Here is a 23,719-nt window from a genome sequence, read left to right as displayed (position 1 = left end):
TGGCCTGTTCCAGGTCGCTGACCACGACACGGAGCTTGTTGGGTCTGACCTTGGAGATTTCGGTCACGGCCTTGTACCCCTCCGTCAGGTCTTTCGAAATCTGCAGGATGTTTAACGGTTTCGATTTCGGTCCTGCTTTTGGCCGAAAGAAAACAGAAAAGCTGCCCTGAGATCCGTCCGGGTAAAGCCTGGGGCGAGGGGGGACTGCAGAATTAACAGAGGAAGGGTTGGCAGGAGGGACAGGGTCGGAGGGGTTCGGGGATGGTGGCACGGGAGGCGAGGGATCTACATCCATCGCGCTAAATCTAGCGCACTAGCGCCGACAGAACACGTACCTCTTTACTTCTCCTTTCAGCAGGGTTGGTTGTCCGAACGGTCGAAGCTGCAGCCGTTACAGCCAGCAGCACCAATACAGCAGCTCCAAACAGCCACCAGCAGCGAGCCGGGTGTGTGATCACTCAGCACAGCGACACAACTCGCTGTCAACTGTTGGCTTCTTCTTTTTCCTCCTTAGTGTTGAGATTCTCGTCCACTGCTGTAGCACAAATCACTTAGCAGCCAAATCGGCTTACGCACCAGCAAACAGCCACGATGCGAAACAGTTGCACAAAGGCGGGCGACCTTGAACCTTCACTCGACCAGACAAACAATGCCAACACTTGCTCGCGCGTCTTTTGTTTTATATTCTATCGGAGCGATCACCAAACACGTCCTATACTGATGCGTGTTCGGCACAGAATGATGAGCTATGATTGTTGTTTGGAAAATTTTCTCGGTATTTCCAGAAGCCAGTTGCCTGCAAATGACGCAAATTCAGCACGATTTTCAGAATTCGATGGCTGGTTTCTGGTGCTACCAAGATCTTTTTTTGTGAACAGAAAATAGACTGGGGCTAAACCGACGGACGTGTTGTGGGATCTGTTCGAAAGTAGTTAGAACTTTATTTCATCAATTTTAGTCGATGCAATAAAGTATGTGCGTTGTCAACAACATTGTTGCCTTTTTCACATTTCATTAAATTTACTCGTTATTTTTATAAGGAAAATCATTTTACTCGCATCCCAGAAAAGCGATGCCGTGGTCTTGTCAGTGAAGTCAACTGTTTGGCTTTTTCAAACACCTCTTAAGACCCCGCCACCCAACATATTTCAATACCTAGCGAAGGTCCAGGCTCGTCTAGAGTTCAGTTGGTATCTTTTTTTCCAGCTTACAAATGCACTATTGAATTTTGTCAAACTCGTACATATTGACTGTGATCCGAGGGTCAAATGAGAGTTCTCAAATTGTAGTAGAGCTGTTCCACAAAAATTGCCTTGTTTCAATATTTTTTTGTTAAACTTTGAAACTTTGCATAGACGTTTCTATAGGCAAAAGATGCCATTTTGTGCTGTTGGTTTAATTTTTTGTAACACGACTAATTTTTGAGAAGCTATTGAAAAATGCTATTTTAGGAAGGTATTGATGATTAAAAATATTTTTAGAGTCAAAACGGTTCATTTGATCGGTGTGACGCCTTCGGCAAAGTTGTAGATAATAATTTTGTCTTTCCAAAAAACATATAGGGTAGAGCGGGGCTAGTTGGTTACGGGGTAAGTTGGTCAATGAGAATATCTTCGAATCTACGTATCAAAAAAATCGGGTTATATGGGTGATACGTTGTAGATAACCAGCGAAACTAAATGACGAAATGAAGTACAGTTTTAATTGAGACGTATAATAAATACAGGTTGGTGCCAAATTGGCCATCAATTCTACTCGGTTTTCAAGTTGAAACTTTTTGTCTAAACAAAGTTAGCCGAATGAAAATGAACATGGCTCAACGTATTATGAAAGTCATTTCCGTTAGTTTTAAGTTGTGTAAAGCAAACTTTCGCCAAAATTTTATTTTCATATATTTCAAGTAATTTTCATATTTAATACGTGAGGGGCTAGTTGGTCACATATTAGCGGGGCTGGCTGGTCATATGGACATCATGAATGAATTCAAGTAACCAAGTAAATGCAATTTCAGGAACAGTGCTGTCGTGATGCAATCTTATTCCAAGCGAAAACAGCATTTTTTATTCTTTAGTAAAACCATTTATTCGAATTTATATATTTGGTAAAAGTTATCTCCATTGCATTGTCATTTTGATGAATCTTTTATTGCACACCATAAATGCTGAGTCATTGATCTCAAATAACTATAACGTACACTAATGCATCGACAAATGCCTTCTACCTGATGAAAATTTCGGCGAAAGCAAGCTTTCAACAAAAAAAAAAAAGAAAAAAGGCTAAAGTAGCTATAGTTTTGTGCTTGTGATTGCAGATGCGAATCTAGAATTTGGCTCTGGTTCTCAGTTTAATCCGTATTGTCTTTGATTTAGTTCGCAACCAAACTAGTAGAGAGATTTAAACATATACTTCTCATCAGGTATTAAAGAGTAACACGATTTTTTTCATGCAATTATGAGTTACTTTTTTCATTGTTTGGGATTCCGGAAAGCAAATGTATGAACAAAAAACCCGGTGCGGTTTGACCTCCGCTGAGACGCCACAGGCTGCCGTAAATGCAGCGAGGAAGAAAAACTGAATTGTCCTTCCGAAATATAAATGGCCAATTCACCCCACACCCTAACCAACTTACCCCAGCTGAGGGGCTAGTTGGCCAATTTGACATCCACTCAAAAAACATAGAATATCCGCAAAATCATAAACTATTCTGTACAGTTTATATTTTTCCTAGATGCTATAGACTTAACACAACATTTCCATGTTATGAGTTTTTGCCATAATATTTCCAACAAAAAGTTACAGAATATTTTGACCAAAAATGACTACAACCCAGAAAAAAAATTTTTTCAAGTCAAAAGAAAAATTAAAAATAAATTATCTGAAAAAGCTCATATTTTGAAAATCTAATTTATTTTTATAAAACCTACAAAAGATTACCTAAACAACGAAACTGTTTCGATCACAGAGAAATCAATGAAAAAAATGTTATGGTTTTTTGAAAAAAAAAAAATCTCTTCACAGGGTATATTTTATATCGAAGGACACAATTATTATCTTCAACTTTACCGAAGACACTATGCCAATCAAACAAACCGTTTTGGCTGACGAATTATTTTTAATTTCCAATAGAGCAGTCTATGGAGAATTAAAAACAGTTTTACGATCGATTAAATTGGTTACCCGTTTTTTGTGGAATTGCTCAGCAACTCTGAGGAAGTGTGAAATGAACTGAAATTGTTTGTAGTTTCAGCATTGCATTAAGCACGTAAGTAGCAATTAATCCGTTTATACTGCTACCGATTATATTTGTAACTATCGTAAATGGTAGGTACATAAAAGCCGAATTTGTCTGGTCTACGATTATTTAAATTGTAACTTTTCGGATACCACAAACTTGTAAGTAATAAGCACAATACTACCCATTGTGTTTACATATGAAGTGCAGGCAGAGGATCTCCCTATTTGGTGAAATGTTAGCTATTCCAGATGTTGCACAACAAATAGCATCAGAAATGAGAATTTGAAGCAAACATTTTGCAACTATTTCAACGCGCATTAGTTACCTGGATTGTTATATTATCATGATCCGTAAAACTGAAACGCGGATGGATTACACGTTTTTCGGATAATTTCCATACGTTTGTTTATATGTTGTATTCGATAAGTACCTACTGATACAATTTTATTGTACTATTTATGATTTGAACAGACGCGAAACGAGTCGTCGAAATCCTCTAGTTGCCTCGCAGGTCTCCCAATTTCCCGGAACGCAAACGGCGCCGGAACGACTGAATATATAACCCGCCTCGCAGGTTCTTATCAATCCATTGTTGAAAACGCACACAATATACAAATGGCAAACGCCCGGATAAGGCAGAACTCCAATCAGAATGCCAGCGCACACTTCTGACGGGTCTACGGTAGGGGTAGTTGGTATTATTGGTTCTGTGGTTGTTATTTCTACTGCGGTTGATGTTGTTTCATCTGTGGTTGACTCTGTTATTCCTTCTGTGGTTGATGTAATTTCTTCTGTGGTTGATGTTATTTCTTCTGTGGTTGATCCTGTTATTTCTTCAGTGGTTGACGTTATTTCTTCTGTGGTTGATCCTGTTATTTCTTCTGTGGTTGATGTTATTTCTTCTGTGGTTGATGTTATTTCTTCTGTGGTTGATCCTGTTATTTCTTCTGTGGTTGATGTTATTTCTTCTGTGGTTGATGTTATTTCTTCTGTGGTTGACCCTGTTATTTCTTCTGTGGTTGATGTTATTTCTTCTGTGGTTGATGTTATTTCTTCTGTGGTTGATGTTATTTCTTCTGTGGTTGATGTTATTTCTTCTGTGGTTGATGTTATTTCTTCTGTGGTTGACCCTGTTATTTCTTCTGTGGTTGATGTTATTTCTTCTGTGGTTGATGTTATTTCTTCTGTGGTTGATGTTATTTCTTCTGTGGTTGATGTTATTTCTTCTGTGGTTGATGTTATTTCTTCTGTGGTTGATGTTATTGCTTCTGTGGTTGATGTTATTTCTTCTGTGGTTGATGTTATTTCTGCAGTGGTTGACTCTGTTGTTACATCTGTGGTTGTCTCTCCTGCTTCAGTTGTTGTCTCTGGTTCTTCGGTGTCTTCAGTAGTATCGTCTGTATCGTCTGTATCGTCTGTTCTCAAATCTCGCATGTTTGCTACGAAATCTGCGACGCAACGTCCATTCACGAACTGATGACCAGTCTCACATTCCACCAGATGTGGAAAACCCTCGACGCATTTATAAAACGATGCCAAACTTCTGGGATTTGGAAGATGTTCTCTTCGTACACCACATACAACGCTATCGATTCTACAAGAACTGCTCGACGGAGTCACACACGAGATGGAGTTGATGTCGAAATAAGTGTAAGCTGGACACTCGAACGCCTTCTGCGCTCCCTGGACGCAAACGTGATATCTACAGTAAAAGAACTTGTACCGCATCGTTCAATTGAAGAATAAATAAAAAATCATTCTACCTTGCACAACTTCCTGAACTTCCGGAGTCTTCTGAATAGATTACATAGAACCCATCATCGTCAACGATTTTGGCCGCATCGACACAGCTCATCGACGCTACGTCATATTGCTGATTCTGAAGGCAATATCGCTTCACTAATTTTCCATTTGAGCACTCGTAAAACTCTTCACAAGAATTTGGCACAGGAAACCGAGATCCATCATGCTGTGTTGAGCAATCGATATTGATACCCTCTGCTATTGCGGCGACACACAAAACCGAGATTACTAGCTGCCACATTTTTCCACAATCGTAAAACCTGTCACCGCCAAACTGAGCTCCGAACTGTGTCATATATTCAGAAAGGTACTTATATTTAAGAAAAGATTTCGTGTCCAGTTGTGGAGTCGACTCTATTGTGAAGGGAGTAATCCGCGTTGATAGCAGTTATCAATGCAAGATAAAGGACTTGATGGTCGTCTACGGTTCGTGGACAGCCCGCGATAACTGATAACTGAATTTTCATTAAGAAATTTGAGTCGGAATTCGGATAATATCCGAAGAGAAGGTTATCGATTAGCTTTTCGTCACTTTCTATAAGTGTTTCAAGGTACTCATACCAGTTAGGTATAAAACCAAATGTGTTTATAATAGACCATTTTACAAGTAGTTTTCGAACTGTTGACTAGTCAATTCATTAGCAAAACTCTGATAGAAAACACTTGACAACTAACATAACGCACGTGGAAGCAACATCAATATCAGCAAATACATTGACTAATCCAATGGCCAACTTCCATCAACGAACAAAAGCCGTAATCTATCCGTCTAACCCTGCAGGCGCCTTTTATCGATTCAATGTTGATCAAAGCATGCCAATCTGCGAGATAAGATACCAGGGTAATTGCAGAAATGGGTGCACCTCAAAATATTTCCATTTACCGGGAAATAGCTTTTATTACCCTTAATGACGCGAGATGACGCGACAGTGGTAATATGAAGGGAATCAGTGAGGCCAACCCGTAAGAATGATCCTTCCCGTAACGAGTTCATTCTAAAATCCGGAGAAACTTTAACCCAACGTTTCGATTCTTATTGAGGTCTCCTTGGGGGCACTGTTATTTCTTTTCTCTTGAAGCAAGTTCTGGCGAGCATACACTAAAACCCCACAATCGAATGATTTGTAAAGCATGTTATAACCTTTTTAAAATTGATTGGGTGGTTTTTTGGCACCTAAAGCAGTATGACAGATTTAAAACTAAGAAGTAAGCAAATACTCCCGCCAGGCACGCCATACAACATTGCGAAACCGGACGTAGCGCGAAACCTTTCAAACTTTTTATGTTGTCCATTAATCTTGAAGAGCGTGACAGTTGCCAGCAATTTGCCAGTTTGATTTATTGTTCGTCTGAACGTTAACGTTCGCTGATGTCAGCAAAGGTTGAAGTTCAACCTATCGCGGAATTAATTACTACTCATATACGGATAATCTCACTCCCCGAGTTAAAGATAATCTGTTGCTAAGTAAAGGCCCTAGACTATTGCAGGTTTTTCTAACGTGGGCTGTATTTATTGATCGTTTATTGTAAATATGTCTAAACTTAGTTCAGGTCATCTTAGCATTAAATCGTTTGATGTCAATTCAGATAATATATCAGGAGCGAATCGGACGCTATCCAACGCCTAATGTCAGAAAATGTTAATCTGAAATATCGTACTGGAGACGCAACATAGAAAGGTTAGCAGCTTGGAAATGGATCCTCTTTACCACGTGGATTAGAGTCAAGAGTCGTCCACTGAAATCTCATTGAGTCGTCTCTAAGCTCTAGTACCTGTCAAATAAGTTTAATAGCCTGCCAATTGGTTTGAATAATTTCTGCGACAAGCGCCATTTTCTAGTTATAGTCCGGGTCGGCAGATGAATAGCTATTTTATGGCAGGAGTCGCAATTACTGCAAGTCACTGTTTGTGTTTGAATTGAAAAACTTTAAAAATGCAGTATCTCATGTTTTATCTCAGCTGAAAGGCAATTGTTACTGCAAGAAAATTTCCAGCTAAATTTAAATTCAGGCTTCAAATGATACAATAAACATAAAACAAGCTACAACAAGCTTAAACGACGGTAGGGAAAAAGATGACTGTTTTGTTTTACATACAATCATGCGTCAAATAAGTTGCATTACTCCATTGTTTATAGATTCTTCGATTTAATCAACCCACTAACTTTTAAATTTTTATTTCCATTCCAGGTCAGTACGAAAACATTGGTTGAACATGTAAGTTGGTTTTTCCATTATACAACATGAACGCAATAATCAGTAAATTGTTAGTGTGTCCAATCCGGGTATTCTGGTAAAAAGTTTTTGCACCAATCTAAGTTAAAATCTTTCAACGATTCAGAGTTTGACTATAGCACGGTTCGAACCAAGAATACGTGTACTGCCGCTCATATCCCATTTACTAATAAAAACGTCTGCCCAATTGACGTATGTCTTGCAAACATTTAATTTGGACTGCGGGCTTATGTTCAGCTCGAAGCATACCGCGATTTCACTTTGCAGCGCGTGTGTGTTGCAAACGTCTCACCGTCGTCGACGCGTGATTACCATATCAGTTGGGGTCCGGCCATTTCTCCTGTACGCCACAAATCACCCACTTCCATTTCTACCTCAACAATCGTAGGCAGCCCGAACGTGCTCAGAGAATATACCCTGCTGCATGAATAATATAACCCACTTGCACTTGTTTATAGCGTCGTTGACGAGCGAGCGAGCAGGCAAATCTTCACGTGGACGGTGGTACCGCGATCGTGGTCATCAACAGGGCCCGAACATTCAGCGAACCGCGAATCCCATTTGAAACGGTTTTCATAATACGAATATAGGCTGCAGTGATACTGGAACGAATTATGAAATTTCCTGTTTTCGCACGAGTTTGCTCCCTCTCTCAATCACGGGCGCCTCCCGTCACCAGCGAGTCCGGATTTGAACTCTGCACCGAACACAGCCCAGAAGCTGGTTGTAAACAACGGTTCATCAGATTTATTAAAGGATTTATTGCGCGCGCGCAACTTTGCGAGTACAAAGAAACAGTGAAGTCTGTGGCGCAATTTTCGACCTATGATGGGAATCTCCGGGGTTAGCAGTGTGTGCTTTGCATACCAAATCAAATCTGAAAGTTGCTGGCGCAAGTGAAGTTATTATTTGAGTGTAACATTTGAGTGCTGTACCGTGGAAAGTTCGTCGCTACCTATTCTCTCAATTTAGTTTGTCCGAAGAAGCATCATCCTTATGCGACGTAGGGCGGTTTTTGGTGGATGTTGTTCTATGCTATTCCATGACATTCTCAAAGGAATTGCAAAACAAAATATCCACACAAACCATAACATCGCCAAAACGAAACTAGTGGAACATGCAAAAGTGTTCGATTGCCTCGAAGTCGGCAGGCGGTCGAGAGCGTTCGTCTCAACCTGGAAGCAGGTCGAACAGAATGACACAGAAACGACCAGCCTATCAATCACTGCCAATCTGGACGTGTCTTTCGCTTTTGGTTCATCATCGGTTTGGAACGAATTCCAGTCGTGTGGGTCATTTGAACAATTTACCTCGCTTCTTCTGCTGAATTAATGCCGTAGCGCAACAGCGGAACGGGGATCGTTGAGTGTTTTGAATCAGTGAACTCGTGGAAACTGATGTTGCGGTGTGTCAAAGTTTTAATAAAAATGATAGAAACTCAAAGAAAATAAAAATGACATCTCCCAGTGTTCTGGAAATTAAACTCTATTTTTGAACTTTCCAGGTCCTGGTAGTACAACACGAAACCACGTAAAAAAATAATAAATTTTTTTTGTCATATCTCAATAACGGCTGCACTAAGCGATGTGTTAGCGAAGAGAGTTTTCGAGTAAAATCACATCAAAATGCATAGTTTCATACAAAATATATGAATTTAGAAAACAGCGTAGCGTAAGCACGGTATGTTCCGTCGATTAAAGAATGATGCCTATCACTTCTACTAAGATAGCTTGATGAACGATACAGTGACATTGAATAACCGATACAGTGACATTTGAACCAATTTGAGCTGAAGTAGACCTAACAGTCATCATTATTGGCCACGCCCATCGTTGCCGTAGCTTGGAGGTATTAGAAAAGGTGTTGATCCGGTACTTACTTAATAGAAGGCCACCGAATTGAAGAAAATTGGGGGATTAGATAGGATTCGCCCCAAGCAAGCGATTGTTAAGTCCATTAAGCGTTACTTACTCAAGTTGCAGCACGAGCTGACGGGCTATTTTGCAACCCTCAAATATATGAATTTAGAGGTTTGAACTTAGAAAAAAAATTTCTTAAATAAAATTTGCTCATTAAATTTTATTACAATAAATATGAATGCTATTAAGTTAGGTGCGCTTTTCAATAAGAATGCAATATTATTTTTTAAGAATAGTTACCCATAAATCATTCGAAGCGTTGCCTCTCGATAGCCTAAGCTTTGTTCCATCTCTCTGGTAGAGCTCGAATACTATAGTGTTTATCTTTTGAGGCTATCCACAAATCAAGCTTTTTTTCTACACCCAACGCAAACGGGGAATATTTTATTACTTTTCGGCAATTTTTTATTACTTTTTGTGTCTTATGACTGCGCATTATACACAAAAAGTAACAAACAAAAAGTAATAAAAATTATGACGGCCACACGCTTGTATGTGTTTCTGCAGGAGAACATACAGCCAAGCACCGAAATGCATGTGTTGGCAAGACTTCACTCGCTGCATTTGTATTGATGCAACGATCTGGCTCATTTTTGTCTCCCTTCATCCACACACAATCAGAATCTCAACCGTCAACCTCAAATGTCCAATTAGAAACACTTTCGTTTCGTCCCCCAGTGTTTACTTGAAATGGAAATATGTAATTCTGTCTGACCAGAGTTGCCGAAGTTGCGAATATTGTTCTTGATGGGCACGAGTTTTGTATATTCAAACAGGTCCAAATGAGTTTTCATGAACCAATGATTATGTGCTGTAAATAGCTTGCAAGAAAGCGAATGTTTTTATTTTTCTCTAACGCAGTTTACAGATCGTGATGTCATTTTAAAGCGCATTTCAAGTCTTTGAAATCATCAACGTTTGCATACTCTATGACGGGGAAAATGTTGCTTGGCAGCTCTTGTCATATTTTTTCGCTGCTCCGTATGCATACAACGAGCGAACTAATACACGCCCACCGGATGAATTGGAGATTGAAAAAACTTGTAACATGTGCAACTTATGCGACTGTGTGTGATTTTTTTTTCACTTGAGGTGGAGAGGGAGCATTTTTCGACAGAAAAAACGTTGCATGTGGTTGAAACGACCATTATTAGATAGCCGTACTCTCATAACACGTGCTAAATATATGACAGTATGTGTTGTTACTTGACTGGAGAAGAATTTCATTGCTTTTTAAGTAATGGATTTGTTACCTAAAAGGTAATTTTGCGCTATTGCTTCTAAAGTAATAAGGAAAAGTTTTGCGTGTATGTGAGCAAAACTACTCAACAACCAGATCAATTGCCATCGAACGGAACAAGTAATAATCGGACGGCGCAATATATGGGAAATATAGCGGGTGCAGTAGGGCTTCCCATTTAAGCTTTTCTGTGTATGTTGTAATGACTTTGGTAATTTGAGGCCGAGCGTTGTCATACAGTAGAATCACTTTCTCGTGCCACTGCTCGTAGTGTGGCCGTTTTTCGCGCAGTGCTTGGCTTAATCGCATCAATTAAATTCGATACCGTTCCCAGTGATGGTTTCGTTTGGTTTCAACAGTTCCGACCTGGTCCCACTAAATACAGAGCAAAACCATAATAACCTTTCACACCACCTGTCATGATGCGATGGAGAATTCAAGTTTCTTGTTTTTAAATCATTCCCACAGTATGCAGTATGCAACTCTTAATACCAAAGCAAGCTGTTCCTGCATTTGGCATGGATTCTCATCGAGCAATTCCTCCAATTCAGTGTCTTCGAAGGTTTTCGGCCTCCCTACACAAGGCCAATCGTCAACATCAAAATTACCGCCTTTAAAGTGACGGAACCAATCACGGCTCGTTGTTTCACTCAGAGCATCATTTTCATATGCTTTTTTAACTCTCGATGCGATTCAGCCGCCGTTTTCTTCGAATGAAATGAGAAAAGTAACATTTCCCGCAAATGACGACAATCGTCATTGGCAACGAAATCAAATATTTTCCAAACATCTTATAATATCAACCGGTCAAAAAAGGGTAACTCTGACCGTTTTGAGGTACGTGTTTCAGAAGTACGAACTGAAATTTTGCATGGGGCCTTTTTTCGAGAAGAAACCTTTGTGCACTATTTCTTAACAAAATTCGAAGGTCAAATTTTTCCCATACAAGTAATTGCCATATTGTGCTCGAATTAGTGTATATGAAAACTTTATTATGCATACAAATATAACCAGATATTGAAAAAAAAACAGGCTGTCAGGTTCCCTCTCTCCTTTCCACGTTGACCTTTCCCTCGCGCTAAATTCTACAGAAAAAGTTAGAACGACAAACATTTGAATGAATTCTCCTTATAATTGCCGATACTTGACAGGAGTTACGAATGGTAAAAAAGAGCAGTAGTACACGTAGATGGGAGGGTAAAACTATAAAAATCCGCCATTTACCATGGTAACAAAGATGTACCTTTTCCTTTCTGTCACAGCCGCTGGAGATGCAGAGGGAAACTCGGTCTCTAATAACAACAATTGTTACACTTTCTTCCTTCCTTACTCTAACTGGCCGTAAGGACATAACCGTTATAGATTTATACAAAATAGTTTTAGATGTTGTTTATAAGACACGACCGCAAAGTTAACGTAGAACTGCGACAGCCTGTCTTATGTCAATGTAGTTCTCGCAATAGGTTCGGGAATACGATCGGTATGTTTTTATGTTGACTCTGTTGAAAGAAAGAAGAAAGAAATGGCGTTAAATATTGTGAAGATCATTTAATTGTATTTGTATTTGGTATAATTCATCTGACAAATAAAGTCTTAATGAATAAAGTATCACTGATCTAAGCCTATTTGCGAATCGTCCAGTAGTCTCATTGAAGTCGAAGTGCTCTTCCAAAACCGTAAACGTCCGTATACTTGCAACAGCGTTGTATTCCGAAGAGTCCTGTTTGGTACCCGAAAGTTCTAATTTTCAAGCAGTTCAGGGGCATCAACTTGACCGTGCAACATTTTCGCCACGAACAGCGCTTATTGAAGTTTCCTTCGTCGTTCCAGTGTGTCGAGGGCCAGTAGCCGACATCTGTCAGAATATGGTGGCAAATTATCAGGATTTCTCCAAGGCAGATTTTTCAGTGCCAAACGAATGAACCGTTTCTGAACACGTTCAATTCTGAGACTCCACTAGACCTGATGCGGTAGACACACGATTGACGCATTTTCCAAAATTGGACGACCGAGAGCACAGTATAATGACTTCCCGCAGTGGGGGTCTGAAAAATCCTTCGCAATATTGGAAAGAAAGCCTAACTGTCGCTTTGCTTTGGAAATGATCGCCGCTCGGTGAGAGTCAAAAATCATTCTGACATCCAGTACAACTCCTTAATTGGACAATTCAGTAACTCTGGGTAGTATTTTCTCCCCAATATTATAATCGAACAAAATTGGAAGTGATGGGCGGTGAAACCATTTATCAACACTAATGACTAATTCATTCCAGCGGCACCAATCAGCAAACGTGGGTCACGAGTCTTGTTAAAGCCGACAATCTGATCACACTTCAATGTAGAGTTTCAAGTCGTCAGCATACACTAGCTTGAACCTAATTTTCAAGATCAAAGCTGCCTCGTTGAAAAACAAAAAGAAACGGTAACGGGCTAAGGTTGCTACCTTGAGGTACTCCCAATTTGTTTGACAGCTTACGCGAAGTTCACGCTCCGTTAAATGAGATTCCAGCCAAGACGTCAATTGCCAAGAGACACCTATATGAGACAGTTTGCGCACAAGTACCTTGTGGTCAATTTAATCAAACGCCGCCTTTAACTCCGTATCGACTTAAACTTTCTTCTCCAGGTTTTTAATGCATTCCGATGTAAAATTTACCAGATTAGTTGTTACTGATCGACCTATTTAGCGTATTGTTTTAATCTGATGCCTATCTGATAGCTATTATGGACAGCTACTAACATTCTAAAAATGGTAGAAAATGCTACCGAGGTAACAACAGAACGAGAGTCAACCGCTACATCATGTAAATGGCATCTGCAATGGAAAGAGATTATTTCCTTAGCGCTCCAAAATCATTTTATTGCGCGTGCAGTAGATAAAATTTTTCTGCCATTCGCGAAAACATTGCGGATAGTGGTAAAATTTTATCCACAGTACTACAAAAGGATATTGTTTCTTCACATGTATTAAAATTTGATTTTATTCTATTTATGGTTTGCTTGTTACGTGCTTCAAAATTATTAAACCCAAATAGGTTCAATGAAAATTAAAGTTTTGAATTTTCAAACCCGTTTTGTCTCGAAATTATGAGTTATGACTCATGTATGTTTTGAACGAAAACGACGCTATGCCAATTTTGTGACAGTTTGTTCGTTATTAATTTTGTAATTTTTATTTTATTTTTTTTGATCGGATATAAAGCTGTAGCTGTCGTTACTGCTGCTACTTAGTTAGAACACTGCTAGAGGCCATCCACTAGTAAACTGATTCCCGGTTAATTAGGTATAATATTCTGTTGACTGTATTATGAGAAGCGAGTATTAAACGACTAACAAGATCAATAGAAATCTGCGTTTCATAAAAGTGCGACCGTTTTCAATATTACAGTATTTGCATAATTAGGGCTTGACCATTTTCAATGCTTGATTATCCGTTTTAGTGTCGTATAAAGACAGATAACAAGAGATGCCGCACTTAGTTACGCAACATTTTATTACGCTGCTGTTGGATGTTACATATTGCAGAAGGAAAAGGAAATTCAGTTCGTGCTGAATGATAATGAAGTCGTATTCACAATCGTCTCTGCTAACGCGTCCAAACACTTTGAATGAAGTTTAATGAATGAACGAGAAAATATTGATTCTTCAATTAAGTATTTATATAATTTGTCCTCAAAAGGACAATTTCTTGTTTAAATAATATCGGATATGATGGAAATCGCCTCTCTGTGCTATCCCCGACAGTGAAAATAAGACACTCTTCTGATGACGCAGTGGTTAAATGTTTTCTCATTGAAAACTTGACGGCGGACATTGTTTGATTGTCAACATCTCCGTTTGTGTGTTTCCAAAATACGGCAGCTTTTAGCTGGAGGAAGTGCCGGCCAATGTAGCTACCGCTTATGCTACCGCTACCGCACAAAGATAGCCTTTTACAAGAGGAAGTAGTGCCGCTGCATCTACCACCACTGCTATCCGCTGTCGCTACTGCTGCTAGTCGCTGCTATTTAGTTAGATCCAAGGATGGTCGAACGGCTTACGAGCCGTTCATATTCTTAGAGAAGAGCGAACGAGCGAACTGCTCACGAAAATGATCCACGGTTCATAGAGTGCACCAAAACTGATGGTTCGCCCAAAACCGAAGTTTACCGAAACAATACGAACTGTCAACGCACGTCAATCATTCTGAATCATAAGCCGTTCATATGAGTCGGTTCGCAACGGTGAGTGAGTGGCTCAAAGCTTGGTTCTTGGGTAAGAGCCGTTTTGCACACCCCTACTTAGGACCGATTGGTTTGAGCAGAAGCAGGTCTTATTAGCCCAAATAGTGCATTCCCGGTTAACTAGGTATAATATTTTGTCGACGCATTAAGCGACCAATCAGAGGTTGAAATTGGCCTTACAACAAAGCTTGATAATTTTCAATAGTACAGTAGTTAAAATAATCAAACTACAATTTTATGCATTTGGGCAGATTCATAGATGTTTTCCTAATCGATTGCTATAAGGAAATTGGTTGGAAACTGACTGAGTTTCAAACATTTTGAAGTGGACAATTCAGTGCGTCTTGAACTGTCCTACAGATCAGACGTTTTTTCGGTTGCTTGTGGACTGGTCTTTGACTGCCTATAGCTTTGTGTTTTGTCAGTGTGTCTTTTAAAGACTACCTGAAAGTTATTTCCCATCAGTCTTTCTCAAGACTACCTACTTTTGAATTTAACATTTGTTTTAACTTTTTTCGTATCACCTGAAATGGCTGGACGGAAAAAGAAACCTCGCATCGCTGCGGGGAGGAAAAGAGAGGCATCTCTTTCTGACACTTCGAGTGTCTGTAGTGACAATCCTTTTGATATTTTGCCTGAGCAAGAAGCTGGTGAAATGGAAGTTAGTAATAACGAAACTATACAAAATATAAAATCTTTAAAAAAGGAGAAAGTTCCACCTATTGTGGTAACTATTTCTTCTGAATTTAATATATTAAAAAAGGAACTTTCAACGTTTGTTTCCGACGTTAAAGTTACCTATCAAATTGGCCGTAGAGGTGAATGCCGCTTATTAGCCGACTCAGTGAAGGGTCGTGATCGTCTTGTTCAGTATTTAACTGACAAGATGTACAAATTTTTTACATATGACACCAAGAACGCCAAGCCGTTCAAGGTTGTCTTGAAAGGTCTCACCAACGACAAACCGTTGATGAGATCAAACTTACTTTAACAGAATTACTTGGCATAGCCCCTACCCAAGTGATTCTAATGAAACAAAAATCACGAGGCGAAAACAGTCAGAGAACTGGAATTTCCCTTGTTAATTATTTAATTCATTTTAACCGCAATGAGGTTAACAACTTAAAATTTTTTGAAAAAGCGCATGCTTTGTATAATGTGCGTGTAAAGCGGGAAATTTATAGGAAGTATGGCGGAGGTGAAAAGCATATCACCCAATGCCGTACTTGCCAACGTTATGGCCATGGTTCCAAATTCTGTAACATGGACCAAAAATGTCTTAATTGTGGAGACTCTTCTCACAAAAGGACACATGTCCTGTGAAAGAGAGTAAAAATTTTCGCTGTGCGAATTGTAACGGCAACCATATGTCAAATTTTTATCGATGCCTAGTCCGTTTAGCAATTGTTAAGGCAAGGCAAGGTAAACAAAATTCAATTTCTCAATTAAAACCAACTTCAAAACAAAATTCTCCAAGCGTACCAGTGACGCATAGTTTACCTACTCCTTTGCATACCCGTTTAACTTATGCACAGGTTACAGGTAGTTCGAACATTATACCGCCTAGTGTTGGTAGTTCGAAAATGACCGTTAATATGGGTAAGCGAAACACGCTAGAAAATAATTGTACACCTATTACTCCAGCTAATATTGCTGCGGAAAATATTTTTTTTAATGTCAACTGCCTAGGGCCTATTACGGCAGGTAAACTTTCTTTTTTGCAACAGGCAATGTTCGATCTTATGAACGCCATGTTGCAGGCAAAATCAATATTTAAAGCCATTCAAATAGGCACAAATTTTACTATTAAAATTGTTTCTAATTTAAAATTTAGCAATGATTTTAAATAAAACAATTAAAATATTAAATTGGAATGCTCGCTCATTGAAGGCCAATGAGACTGAGCTTTTTAATTTTTTAACAGTAAATAATGTGTATATTGCAATTATTACTGAAACATTTTTGAAACCTAACATAAAATTAAAATATGATCCCAATTACGTGGTTCATAGATATGATAGGATTCAGGGTTCCGGCGGTGGAGTTGCAATTGTTATTCATCGCCGAATCAAACATCGTGCTCTTCCCCATCTTGAGACGAAAGTTATTGAAACTTTGGGAATTGAAGTTCAAACTGAACTTGAGATTTTATTTATTTCCGCAGCATATTTACCATTTCAATGCACACGCGAGCTCAAAAATTATTTTAAAGGTGATTTACAAAAACTCACCAGAAATCGTTCGAAATTTTTCATAATCGGCGATTTTAACGCTAAACATCGTTCATGGAATAATTCTCAAAGTAATTCTAATGGCAAAATTTTATTCAATGATTGTTCTTCAGGATACTATTCTATTTTGTCTCCGAATAGTCCTACATGCTTTTCTTCTGTAAGAAACCCTTCAACAATTGATTTGGTGCTAACAGATCAAAGTCATGTATGTAGTGATTTGATCACACATGCTGACTTTGATTCTGACCATCTTCCAATAACTTTTTCTTTATCACATAAATCAGTTTTAAACCCTATGAGCTCTGTTTTTAATTATAACAAGGCTAATTGGGAAAGATACAAAACTCATATTGAGAGAAATTTCAATAATGAGCTTGATTTGCAAAACGAAGTGAATATTGATTCCGCTTTGGAAGCATTAAAATGTGCAATTGTTGATGCCAGGAATTATTCTGTTCCAAAGGCTCAAGTGAAATTTGATTCATCAATAATTGACGAAAATCTTCAACTTCTAATTCGTTTGAAAAATGTCCGCAGACGTCAATATCAACGTTCTCGTGACCCTGTTTTTAAAACTATTTATAAAGATTTACAGAAAGAGATTAAGCATAGATTTACTCTTCTGAGAAATCAAAATTTTGAGACTAAAGTTGAAAAATTGAAACCATATTCAAAACCATTTTGGAAGCTGTCGAAGATTCTTAAGAAACCTTCAAAGCCTATTCCAGTTTTAAAAGATGGTGAACGTTTTCTTGTATCCAATGAACAAAAGGCTCAAAGACTTGCTCAGCAGTTTGAGAGTGTTCATAACTCAAATTTGAATTTTGTGAGTCCAATTGAAAATGAAGTCACACGTCAATTTGATTCAATTTCTTCCCAGAATTTTTTACCTGCAGAAATAATTGAAACTAACTTGAATGAGATTAAATCAATTATTAAAAATTTCAAAAATATGAAAGCACCTGGTGACGATGGAATCTTTAATATACTAATCAAACATCTCCCTGAGAGCACAATGGAATTTTTAGTGAAAATTTTCAATTGCTGCTTCAAAATTGCATATTTTCCCAAATTATGGAAAAATGCAAAAATTACTCCCATTTTAAAACCGGATAAGAACCCAGCTGAAGTTTCAAGTTATCGACCAATCAGTTTGCTTTCTTCAATAAGTAAACTGTTTGAGAGAATTATTCTTAACAGAATGATGTCACACATCAACGAAAATTCATTTTTTGCAAATGAACAGTTTGGATTTCGCCATGGGCATTCCACAACTCATCAATTGCTCAGAGTTACTAATATGATACGAGCTAACAAATCTGAAGGTTATTCCACTGGAGCTGCTCTTTTAGACATAGAAAAAGCATTCGACAGTGTTTGGCATAAAGGCTTGATTGCGAAATTGCAAACTTTTAATTTTCCAATTTTCCTAATCAAAATTTTAAAAAATTATCTTACTGATCGAACTCTGCAGGTTGTCTATCAGAATTCAAAATCTGATAGATTTCCTGTCAGAGCAGGTGTACCTCAAGGTTCAGTCTTGGGTCCAGTCCAACATATTCACTTCAGATCTTCCTGATTTGCCTCCAGGATGCACAAAGTCATTGTTCTGCGATGACACATGCAGTCGATTACAGATCGTAATCGATTGCAGTATGCAGTCGATCTGTAATCGATTGCAGTATGCAGTCGATTACAGAAAAGTTTAGATATTTTTTCTTCCTACTTGCAAAAGTGGAAAATCTCTCCCAATGCTTCTAAAACTCAAATGATAATTTTTCCGCATAAGCCTAGGGCTTCTTCCCTCAAGCCAAACAATAATCACGTTGTCAAGATGAATGGGGTTATTTCAAGTTGGTCCGACAAGGTTAAGTACTTGGGACTAATTTATGATAAAAAACTTATTTTCAAAGAGCACATTGAGAGTATACAAGCCAAGTGCATCAAATATATAGATGTTTATATCCTCTCATTAACAGGAATTCTAAACTTTGTTTAAAGAACAAACTTTTGATTTACAAACAAATTTTTAGACCAGCAATGCTTTATGCTGTACCGATCTGGTCAAGTTGCTGCTCAACAAGGAAGGAAACGCTCCAAAGGATTCAGAATAAAATTCTGAAAATGATTTTGAAGCGTCCTCCTTGGTTTGGTATACTCGAATTACATAGACTTACTGGTGTTGAACCATTAGAAGCTATGTCAAATAAAATTATTAACAATTTTCGACAAAAATCGTTGCAATCCTCAATTGCTACGATAGGCTCTCTTTATAGCCAATAAGTTAGCAATTAAGTTAGTTGTAAGTTTACTTCCCCTTTCCTGACAAGTAGGTTGAAATCCCTACGAATGATAAGTCCTAATTGCGAAAGCAAACAAATCCTAACAATTAAAATTACAAATTTCTAACAGTGTTGAGAAGTCACCATTTGTGATTGGACACACATACTCATTATTTACTAATATTTATCATAAATACTTAAGCTACTAACAAATCCCCCCTTAAAAAAAAAAAAGTGGACAATTTTCTCTTGGCGTGTCTTCACGATAACGCACAAGTGAACAATTTGCTCACTATAAAATATAATAAAACCACATTTTTTATAAAAAACATTGATAACTTCGGGTAGAATTGAGATATTTACAATATCAAAATTGCAAACGAACATTAAATAGCCCTAAAGGTGGTTCGAGGACAGTTTTGATGTGAAAAATGAGATAGAAAAATTAGAGCAAAAAAAATGTTTTTTCAATTTGAATCGGGTATTTTCAAAGAAAGAGGACAACTTTTTTCCACTAAGGGAACATTCGTAAATGACGTAGCATTCGAGGGGGAGGAGGGGGTTTGCAGTTTTGTGACGAAAGGTGACGAAGGGGAGGGGTGGGGGTCAAGCCAAGCTTCGTAGCAAATATGAAACTAAGAAAAAAATTGTTTTTTTTTTAATTGTTCTGTTTTATCACTGTTTTGTATGTTTAGGGTTATTTTTATTACTTCCTTGTCTTTTGTTGTTCATTTATGATACAAGGTATATTTTTGATAATAAAATTTGCAAAAAAAATATGTGGGGGGGGGGGGTTGTTATAAAGCTACGTAATTATCAAGAGAGGGGTCCTGATTTTGTGACAAAATGCTAAGATGGGAGAGAGGGGTGTCAAAAAACCCTAAAAAAAAGCTACGTCATTTGTGGATGTTTCCTAAGTTGATTTAAATTATCGGGGCTACAACTTTGTCGAGCAACTTTTTATTTTATCTACAAAGATAAAAAAGTTAGCCATTTGTTTTTATCGAAAATCTGGGGCACCCTTATTTCTGATAATTTTTAAATAAGGGCTTCATCATACATAAATTATTGACCTACAGTCTCCAGAGCAGTTATCATTTTATGTAGTAAAATAATTAGAACATCTACCTCACGACTGGTAATGTTACCACTAGTACAAAACAGAAATCTACCCTGATATGATTTTGTTGTGATTGTGACTCTCCCCCGAAAGGTTCGAACATTACATTGGTAAACACAGGTTTTGCCTTAGAGATCGAACGGGAAAAAGCTGAAAGAATATAGCTTTTTAACCGTTCCTGTGAATTTGTGTGGAACATTTTCAGAGACTTAAATGAGTTTCCCCGTAAGTAAACGTAGAAGCGACGAACCCCGCGAGCAATTTGCGGCATTTTGACGCACTTCTACATTCACTAGGGGCTCCAAAATTTACAGGAATGATTAAAAAGTTGCAATCTGCTTATGGTCGACAAAGGATCAGTGTTATCTTCAAAATCGAAACTGGAATAATGTACAATAATTTCTGAGGAAAAGGAATGTAATGTGATTTAATGATCGGGTTGGTTTATATAGGACATTTTTGGTGTATTTTTAACCCTGAGTTTTAAAACATTATTTAAGTAAAGTCCAAACACGTATATATAACCATCATTATAAAAATCCCTGCATTGAAAGCGGTGTTGGCTAATTTATGCCTCTGTAATCAGCAGTTTTATTGCCATCGGAACAAAGAAACAGGTACGAAGTACGTATAGGTTCCAATCTGACTGTATCACACACAGAAACATTGTTTCATTCCAGCACCAGCAGCGTTATTTTTTGCCATGCAAAATAAACGTTCGATAGCTGCTCCCTTGATTGATGTCAGCTCTAAAGCCGTCAGTCAGTCGGGGCGCGCAAGATAGGGAAGCGATCCCCCGAATGAACAGTGGAAGAATGACTTGCGGAACAAACTTACAATTATGAATCGATTGAAAATAAGCTGCGGATAATGGTTAAGCATTAGTCGCTATTGGTTTGAGATTTTTCGGTTTCCTCTAGCGCAGGGTTTAGTGTTAGATGTATGTAATTTCGTTGCATTGAAATACCTGTACACTAGAGGTGCCTTTTACGACAGGGATTCGCAAAAATATGTGACCGAAGCGAAAAAAAGTGTCGGTAGCCCGTACAGGAAAGCTCGTTGGAATTTATTCTGAATTTTTGATTGATCGAAGTTATAAAGTTTTAAGTCGAAGTTATCGAGTTATAAAACTCGCCCTAAGACGTTTCAAGTTCGAGAAAAAAAAATCATGGTAGAGCGCTGGCAATTTTTTTTGTATTTCAATGAGTCAGCCAAGCTTCACACAATGTCAAGGTCAGAAAAAACCTTGAAAAATATCACGAATTAGATTTAAGCATTCACCTGCCTAGAGCCTAGAGACAAAGTTCGTCAGTTGCGGAACTAGCAGGCAATGTCATCACCTCACAAAGCATATTGTGCTAACAGGTGGCGACGCGTTGATCTGCTCGACTGACTACTGCTGCTTCAAGTCAGCACCATTGGAGGATGACCGACTGAAAATTGGAGGGCAATGCCGGTACCGAAGTTACGATGCAAAACAGCGTTTTCATTGTAGTCCGACGAACAATTGAGGTTTCTTGTTTTTATTTTTGGATAGTAAATTTTTTTACACTGCGCGAACAAGTAACTGAGATTGAACCATGTTTATAACATCCGTAGCTGTTGATAGTATCCAATATACTATTTGGCAGTAAAAAAAATGAAACCAATTTTAAGCGCCTGCTTCAAATTCTAATGAAAAACTCAATTTGATGAAAGGTTACATTAAGTGATGTCTCAAAAAAAAAAAAAGACGAACCTACAGAAAAGTTAATTATTCGTGTATGCTAGACGTGGATGTTTATATTTTAAAGCAGCAGATACACCGACTACATCTGGTATTTATTATTTGTTACATCGATGTGTGCACTCCCGGTGACTTCCCAAACGAGGAAATCAATTTAGAATTCATCGCATATTGCGAGGTATGGATGCAGAATATATAATTAAGTGTTCCCAGCAATCAATCGACAGAAACCTGCTTATCGTGGTAAACGGTAATATTGGAATTTTTATTATTGTTATGGCTGTAGGAAAAGATGGTAATTATTGAAATGAAATAGTCTCTGACGCTGCATGGCTGAGACGATCGTTTTGTGTCGCAATCACGTATGTTCTACACAAAAAACCCTTAAGGAAGTGCACTTTTGAAGCACTTATAATAATTTTCACACCTTTTTCATTTGTTTACACTTTTTAAGCATCAGCACTCTAAATAAAATAATAGTTTGTGACTTTTTGTTAAAAAAATAGTTCTATTTGGAATAATTTTGTGTGCCTTCTCTGTTTTTAGGATATCAGAACTAATAAAAAAAAATTTGAAAATAGCAGCTCCTCGAATTATTTTAGTTACTTCAAAGCTCTTGACAAATTTTACATGCTATTATCGTACAATTTTCGCACAGAACTAATTCATTTTCACACCAATTTACCGTTGCTTGTGCAAAATTGTACAACATCAACCAATCGACATGGAATCGCTTCGTCATGCCGCAAGCTCCTACATTTGTTTCTTTTGCCGGCTCACAGCCTCTGAGTTTGGCTGTGGAAAATAGTTTAATAACTTCTACCGCACCGCAGCTCGGCTACCGTTTACCGCAGCAACTTTTTTCATACATCATTATCTGGTGAACCCGTGGCAAATACATTTTCACAGACATACCTTTCGGGCAAGCCTCCGGCACGATTGCCGCAACCGAGTATGCGGGAGCCCCGCTCTCGCTGCTCACACCCACCCGGTGAGAATTATTATTATCCAAAGCTTTAGCAAATTCGTTTTCATTTCTTTCGATTCAGCAATAACCCAGCTAGCCAAATGCGTTGGACAGTCGGTCGTTATTTAGTACTGGAGGGACAGTTTCAATTAGTATAAACTCTACTGGTCATTTGCCGTAAGTAAAAAATTCATCAGTTTCTTTAGTTAGCCAAGTTTTTATTTAGTTCACATTACAAACCGTACAAAAATAAAGATAACTGTATGAGTATAGCTTATGCGCAGTGTACAGCATGCCACCGTCAATGGCTAATTGTGATTTTTCTCGGATCATTGTAGAGAACAACAAACTATTTAATGTGCAATCAAATTAAATCATTTCGTAGGGTAGTGGTACACAATTTCGCTGATTTCTTGTTCGCAACTTGTTAGTTGGTTTCGTTGTATAATTTCTACTCTCATGTTTGGTTGAGCAAACGGGGCAAATGAAAAAAACAAATTGTCAAACATAGAGAACGCATCATAACCTACGGCGCTGAATACGCCCACGATGCCGGCGACGTCGGTCTGCATGGCGCAGTTCGTGATCCGATGGGAAAATCCACCCACAACCGGCTACTTGCTGGTTCGTTACTGGATGAAACCAATGGAATAGAAAACGCCGGTTCGGCCGCATTTCAGTCATTGCCCCCCGTGGGGCAGCTGCAAGGTTACATCCTATTCGAGAAATATCGCCA

At 38.3% G+C, this 23,719-nt stretch overlaps 2 protein-coding genes across 7 annotated transcripts in view; one reads left to right on the top strand and one right to left on the bottom strand.

The window, feature by feature from the left end:
* LOC129722716 (PTB domain-containing adapter protein ced-6) overlaps nt 1–23,719 on the top strand; it is a 93,244-nt gene that overhangs the window by 32,748 nt on the left and 36,777 nt on the right. The window lies entirely within an intron of this gene.
* Nucleotides 3,645–5,342, bottom strand: LOC129722719 (uncharacterized). Its single transcript, XM_055676409.1, has 2 exons — nt 4,999–5,342; nt 3,645–4,937 (listed from the first exon to the last, which is right to left on the bottom strand). The coding sequence occupies exons 1-2, from the start codon at nt 5,331–5,333 to the stop codon at nt 3,692–3,694; spliced, it is 1,581 nt and encodes a 526-aa protein (XP_055532384.1). The 5' UTR covers nt 5,334–5,342; the 3' UTR covers nt 3,645–3,691.

Source organism: Wyeomyia smithii, chromosome 2 (genome assembly GCF_029784165.1).
Source record: "Wyeomyia smithii strain HCP4-BCI-WySm-NY-G18 chromosome 2, ASM2978416v1, whole genome shotgun sequence".
NCBI classification, from domain to species: domain Eukaryota; kingdom Metazoa; phylum Arthropoda; class Insecta; order Diptera; family Culicidae; genus Wyeomyia; species Wyeomyia smithii.
This window is presented reverse-complemented; position numbering and strand designations above follow the sequence as displayed.

Excerpts from the sequence above, each read along its gene's own strand:
- LOC129722719 (XM_055676409.1), bottom strand. The coding sequence starts at position 5,333 with ATGACACAGTTCGGAGCTCAGTTTGGCGGTGACAGGTTTTACGATTGT. Across the intron at positions 4,938-4,998 it reads AGTTCAGGAAGTTGTGCAAG|ATATCACGTTTGCGTCCAGG; the intron begins GTAGAATGATTT and ends CTTTTACTGTAG.